The sequence below is a fragment of the Arvicanthis niloticus genome, chromosome 5 (genome assembly GCF_011762505.2).
Source record: "Arvicanthis niloticus isolate mArvNil1 chromosome 5, mArvNil1.pat.X, whole genome shotgun sequence".
Classification (NCBI taxonomy): domain Eukaryota; kingdom Metazoa; phylum Chordata; class Mammalia; order Rodentia; family Muridae; genus Arvicanthis; species Arvicanthis niloticus.
The window spans coordinates 34,374,725-34,381,159 of record NC_047662.1 but is presented as its reverse complement, the minus strand read 5'-3'; the positions used below and the strand labels follow the sequence as shown (position 1 = coordinate 34,381,159).

Here is a 6,435-nt window from a genome sequence, read left to right as displayed (position 1 = left end):
GCTTTCTTAATCCAAAATTCCCAAATTCCCCATTCCTCCAAACAAAAGCATGGTCAAGATTATCACTGCAAAACCCCAGTCCCTGATACCAACTTTCTTGTCTTAGTTAGAGTTTTATTGCTGTGAAGAGACAACATGACAACAGCAACTCTTATAAAAGAGAACATTTTTATTTTCAGTTTGTTTGTTTATGTGTATGAGTGTTTTGCCTTAATATGCATATTTGTGTACCCTTTGTATGTCTACTGCCTTTGGAGATCTGAAAAAGGTGTTAGATGCATTTCTCTGGAGTTACAGTTGGTTGTTACCCACCATGTAGGTGCTATAAATTGAACCCAGGTCCCCTTCAATAGCAACAAGTGATTCCAACCTGTGAGCCATCTCTCTAGCAAGCAAAATAAAACATTCAATTGGGGCTAGCTTACAATTTCAGAGGTTTAGTCCATTACTATCATGGCGAGGAGTGTAGAACACACAGTCAGACATGGTGCTGGAGAAGCCAAAAGTTCTATATTTTTATACATAGTTAGCAGAAGGAGACTGTACTACACTGAGCTGTACCGTGAACATATATGAGCTCAACACTCACTGTAACGTTAATGTTTTCAAAACCTATTTTCAATGATGGTTCTTAAATGGTTTATCCTACCTTCTAGCTCATCACCCACCAGAGGTAGTGGAAAAGACAGGATATGGGGAAGTGGCCCTGTTTAGAAACAGGTCCTTGGAACAACTCCCATTAGTGTTGTCTTGAAATTGGCAATTCAGTTCATGTAGCTGCCAGCGGCTACAGGTAACCAGGTTCACCTGAAAGGAAGGCTGGGAATGAAAGGGGAACGGAGGGCGAGAGAAAACATTGGGGCCAAGACAACGTATTCTGATCAAGGCCCGAAGTTTAATATTTTGCTTTCACATATAAAGGGGAAGCCCCACCCCCAGAGTTTCTTCTTTTTTCAGCCCAGCGGCTGGGTGAGGGGATAGCAGCCTGGAAGTGTCAAGGCAAGCTCAGCAGGCAGTCCATTCTTCTTAGCTCCTGTAGCAGCCAAGGCAATGCCTCCTAGGTCCTATTGTTTTGGTCTACAGTGGTAAATGACTCTTTCAGTCCTGCTGAAGGCTGGGGGGAGGGCACAAGTTCACAGATCAGCAACAGCAGCTCAACCCATCCACAAACACTTCGTGAATATATCAGCAATCTAGTTCAGTAGTTTCAGGATAGCAAACACTAATCAGCAGTGGTGTCACTACCTATAAGAGTCAGCCAGTCCTCAGTCTCACCAGGAGAAACCAGCAGAAACACTAGAAGTTTTTGGCTGTACCTCTCTCAGAGAAGCAAATATCAGGGAAGATACAAGAATACCAAGACAAGATACAAGACAGCTTATAGAGCTGTCTCTATAAGCAAGTCTAGCTCAGCCTCCCTCACTCTCCATAAAGTTCTATTTATATTCCCTCCAAATATCACATGTCCTCCACAGGTCTAGCCTCAGCACATACATGTCACAGCTGACATCATTCTGTCAATCAGCCCAAGTTCATGGAAGCAGTGGCAAGAAACTGCGGCACAGCACCAGCAGTTTCCTGGTGTTTCTCTCTGTGGAATCCCTACAAATGCAGCTCAACTGCACAGTGTAAGAAGGACCAATACGAGTGTGACTTAGGGCCTCTGTTTCATGCCATTTTAAGAGGAATGATAACATGGTTAAGATGCCAATACATCCTGAATTTCTCTACAAATTCTATGTACCTCTATCATAGTCCTAGCTCCCACTTTTTGAAATTGCAAAATGGATCCTAAATTTCAATGGAAATTGTAAGTACCTAAGAAGAGACAAAACAATCTTGGAAAAAAAGATTGAAGTGCTCCTGATTTGCAATCTTAAAGCCATGGCAACCAAAAAAGAATGGCATCAGCAAAAGGTTCACATAGAATTTATTAGAATGAATCTGACACTCCAGACCTTGTAAAGACACACACAAGAGAGTTGTTGATAACCATGTTGACTAAGCAATTAAGAATTTTAAGGCCTTTATGTTGATGATTAGACAAAGAGTGGGCTTGAACCTTTGAAGATTCTCTTGGTGCCCAAGTTCAGGGATATAGTTTTCGAAAACAAAAACCACTGACATAGATTGGAGTTAGACAATGGTCAGGGTAACATTAAATTGCTTCTTCCTGAAGAAAATAGCAGTCATTTTAGACATATATTGACAATTATTTGGTCAATACATCTGGACTATAGTCAAGGAAATGAAAATCTCAGATGTGTGGGCAAGACAGATATGTTGGTTGTAGGGAGGGATAGAAGATGGATAACTGAGTAAACAAACACAAAATGGAGTCACAACAGGATAACATTATTTTACTCATATCAACATAAACATGGATGTATTGTCTACCAAAAATAGCCAAGGATGTAAATACATGCAATGAGACAAGTACTGCTGTCAACAGACAGTGATGAGACAGTGAATATCCACAAACAGAAGGATAAAATCAGACCATGGCCACATACTATGCACAAAATGAATCAAAATGTAAATGAAATTTATAAAATATAGTTGAATTTTTCATGAACTTGCATCAGGAAATGACATGTGGAATATATTCCAAGAGACAGAAATAAAAGTAGCAGAGATAGAATTTACCAAAATGAGATCTCTGTGATACAAAGGGCATCATCCAGAAATTGAAATATCAACAAGTCTTGTGTGATAAACCCATAGTCACAGTAATGGAAGGTAGAAACAGGAAGATCTGAAATTCAAGATTATTTTTAGGTACATTGAAAATTCCCAGCCAACATATGATAGGTAAGACCTTCTCTTAACATAAACTCAAAAATAAATAATAAATCCTAACTATGAATCAATTGTATTCATTGTCACCCAAAATATGGCTGTAAAGAAAATCAGAAGGGAGACATCATTAGGGAAAGAATAGTTCAGGCCCTGAATCACAAAGGAATTTGCTGACTGCCCAAACAAGAGCTACTCTGGAGCTGATAGGCAAATGATACCCACCACCTCAGTGTAGAAAAGGACCAGCATCAGCAGTCACAGGGGAGACATGTCCTCAGATGCTGCATGCCACCTGCAGCAAAAGCTGGGACTTCTGCAATGAAATCCAGCTCCCTTAACTCCCATTTGACCACACAATGCAGACTTCATCATAGACTACATTGACTATAGGCAGGAAGTTTGGTCTCTGGCCTGTACCCCTTCTGTTCCACACACTAATGTTTTAATTATAAAAATGACAACCTGTGCTGTATTAATTAGCATACAGCACCTCAGCCTCTACTGTTGCTATTACAACATCACTAGGAGCATGTTTCCTGCTGGCTTACATGTATGCAGTTGGCTTCTGGGAAAATACAGCAGGCTACAAAACTCCTGTTAATTTCTCACTTCTCTTTCCTAGAAGTGTACACAGGAGATCATTGTCACATGACTTACACTGCTTCTATGTGAAAGTAAAATGAATCCCAACATCTTGTTGTCAAGTTGGACCGTGATGTTTTCACTGGCAAAAGAATGTGTGCAAAGAGAAATGATCACTATTGAAAAGCTTAGGTGTTATAGGTTTTATCCACTATTCCTTTCTTTCTGTTATTGATGGATGAATTTAAGACTGACTACACCAGGAGCCTGCAATCTTAAACTAACAAAAGCGAGCCTTAAGGGAGTCTTTGGATTTAGAATGACTAATATAACAGTTTTCTGTTGAGCTGTGGTGTAGTAATTTTATCAATACGGTATTCTCTATTTCAGGAATGTTGTCCCCAGTTATTAAGTTGTATATTGGATCAAATACACAATGTTGCTCACCTAAAACAAAGGCCCTGTCTCTGTACTAAACAAAGCATTTTATTCAATGTTTTTCTAAGGATTCACCATCTAGGTCCACTGGTCCACCTGCCATAAACTATCACCTTGAGAAATGCCCTCTTGATGTCTTTGTTTCTCAGACTGTAGACCACAGGGTTGAGCAAGGGTGTAAAAGCAGTGTAAAAGAGTGAGATCTGCTTGTCTTGCTCAGTAGAGTAGCTGGAGTTGGGCTTCATGTAGATGTAAGTAGCAGGAAGATAGAAGAGTGTAACCACAGTCAGGTGGGAGGCACAAGTAGAGAAAGCCTTGCAGCGGCCCTGGGTAGACTTGATCTTGAGAATTGCCTTGGCAATACGAATGTAGGAGGCCACAATGAGGGAGATTGGAACAAGAACCAAAACAACACTCAAAACCAAGTCTACCATCTCAAGAAGGTGGGTGTCCATGCAAGCCAGGCTACGCACTGAAGGACCTTCACACAAGAAGTGGTTGACCCTGTTGGGCCCACAATATGGCAGACTCATGGTGAAGAAAGTATTCAAGAAAGAGGAAAGGAAACCACAGATCCAAGTCCCTGCTGCCAGCCTTATGCACAGGCTCCAGTTGAGGATGACAGTGTAACTCAGTGGATAGCAAATGGCCACATATCGGTCATAAGCCATCACAACAAAGAAGGTGCACTCAGTTATACCCAGAGCACCAAACACATACATCTGCAGCCAGCAGCCAGCAAAGGAGATTGTCTGAGAGTGAGCAAGAAGATGCACCAGCATCTGGGGCATGGTGGTGGTAACATAGCTCATATCCAACAGGGAGAGGGTACAGAGGAAGAAGTACATGGGAGTGTGCAGCTGTGTGTCCAGGCAGACCAGCATGATGATGAGCCCGTTGCCCAGGACTGAGCTCAGGTAGATGAGAAGGAAGACAATGAAGAGGATGCTGTTGGTAGTGGGGTCACTGGAGAAGCCAACCAGGATGAACTCAGAAACCCAACTTTGGTTCTGCCTTGGAATCATCCACATGTTGGAGGCTGTAAGAGAATTCATTATTCTATGTGTCACCTGACACATGCCAGTGATAGAGGCAGAAAGGGAAGATACAGGCTGAGGAGATGCTCAAAGGTGAAGGGTTGAGTACTGTTTCAGGAGACCAAACAGCTTAAAGATATATCTAACCCCAGTTCTGGGGAATCTGACTCTCAGCTTTTACCTTCACAGGCCAGACACACACACATGGTGCAGAAACATGCATATAGAGAAAACCCATATACATAAAATGAAAAATAATTGTTTTTATTCAAAACTAAATAAAGGCTGGGGTGTGGCTTCCGAGCCTAGTGGTCAGGTCCTGTGCTTTCTTCTCAAGTTACTGAAGCTCGGTGTCTCGGTCTCATCACCTATCAAGTGAGGCTGATGACAGTCATAGCTCAGGATTATGATGAATCTAAAGCATCTCATGTAACTCCTGGAAACAGTATATAGCACACAACATGCTCTCTCGCATGCTCTCTCACACTCTGGATCCATCTGTGGGAAGGCAGAGAAATGGAATCCCCCAGCAATTGGGCTAGTGACACTCGCTGAAATAAGCACTGGCTTCAACTGAGACACCCTGCTTCAAAGAACAAGGTGAGAGCAATTGAGAAGTAATCCCATGTCAGTCTCCAAACACACTCAGACTCAGAGACACACACAGAGAGACACACACACATATACTTGCGCATACACACACACACCTGCACATACACAGTCAATCACAAATACATACACATCAGACATATACAAAAAAAGAGTAAACAAACAGATGAAGCAGACAGAACCTATGTCAGTCGGACACAGGCCCACACACATATAGTGATAACAGTAATGACAGCTGTGCTTGCATGTAATCAGCTGCAGACATTGTAGCCTTCCCAGGGAATTCAAGCAGAAAAATTCTTTATTCCTTTTTTACTTCCAGGTCCCTCTCCTCACTAAAAAAGTCAATTCTGAGTGTACTGTAGATGAGTGGTAAATCTAAAACAATTAAATGTTTAGAATCCAAGGTAAAATTGCTTCCCATGAAGGAAAAATCCATGGTAAGCCAGAAAACCAAAAATGAAGTACTCAAAATATTTATACAAAGACTTAGAAAGCACAAACATAACACCAGACGCTCCAGGAGAACAGAGAACACGACTGAAGGCATGTCACAGAGGCAGCTGTCTATTAGGCACTGGTGAGGTTAAGAGGTTCTCAGTACCATTACTCATCTGGACACTTCAGAAGAACCCCACAGAGCCACGCCCACCTCTGCTTCTCAGTCTCACATCCCCACACTCCTACCAGCATGGCTGCAGTAACACATGTCTAGTATTAACAAGTGTGAGTAGATCCAATGGGAGAGAAAATTAAGATGGTCCCTTCAGTGTGTGCCTGGCTGTGCTCCCTAAAGTTAAACAATTCAATATTTTGCCCTGCAATACAAATATTAACCATAATTCTGAAACCATCAAGGAAAGACATGTTAAGGAAACTTCTAAACACTACTCCAAATAGTCTGAAGTAAGCTCCACTCATATGCTGGTGATCAAGACAATGCTTCAGGCAGGAATTGCTTATGATGGGA

At 41.8% G+C, this 6,435-nt stretch overlaps 1 protein-coding gene across 1 annotated transcript; it reads right to left on the bottom strand.

The window, feature by feature from the left end:
• Positions 1–1,876: 1,876 nt before the first annotated feature.
• LOC117709159 (olfactory receptor 2D2-like) lies at positions 1,877–4,898 on the bottom strand. The gene has a single exon (XM_076933513.1). The coding sequence runs from the start codon at positions 4,896–4,898 to the stop codon at positions 3,891–3,893; it is 1,008 nt and encodes a 335-aa protein (XP_076789628.1). The 3' UTR covers positions 1,877–3,890.
• Positions 4,899–6,435: the final 1,537 nt, after the last annotated feature.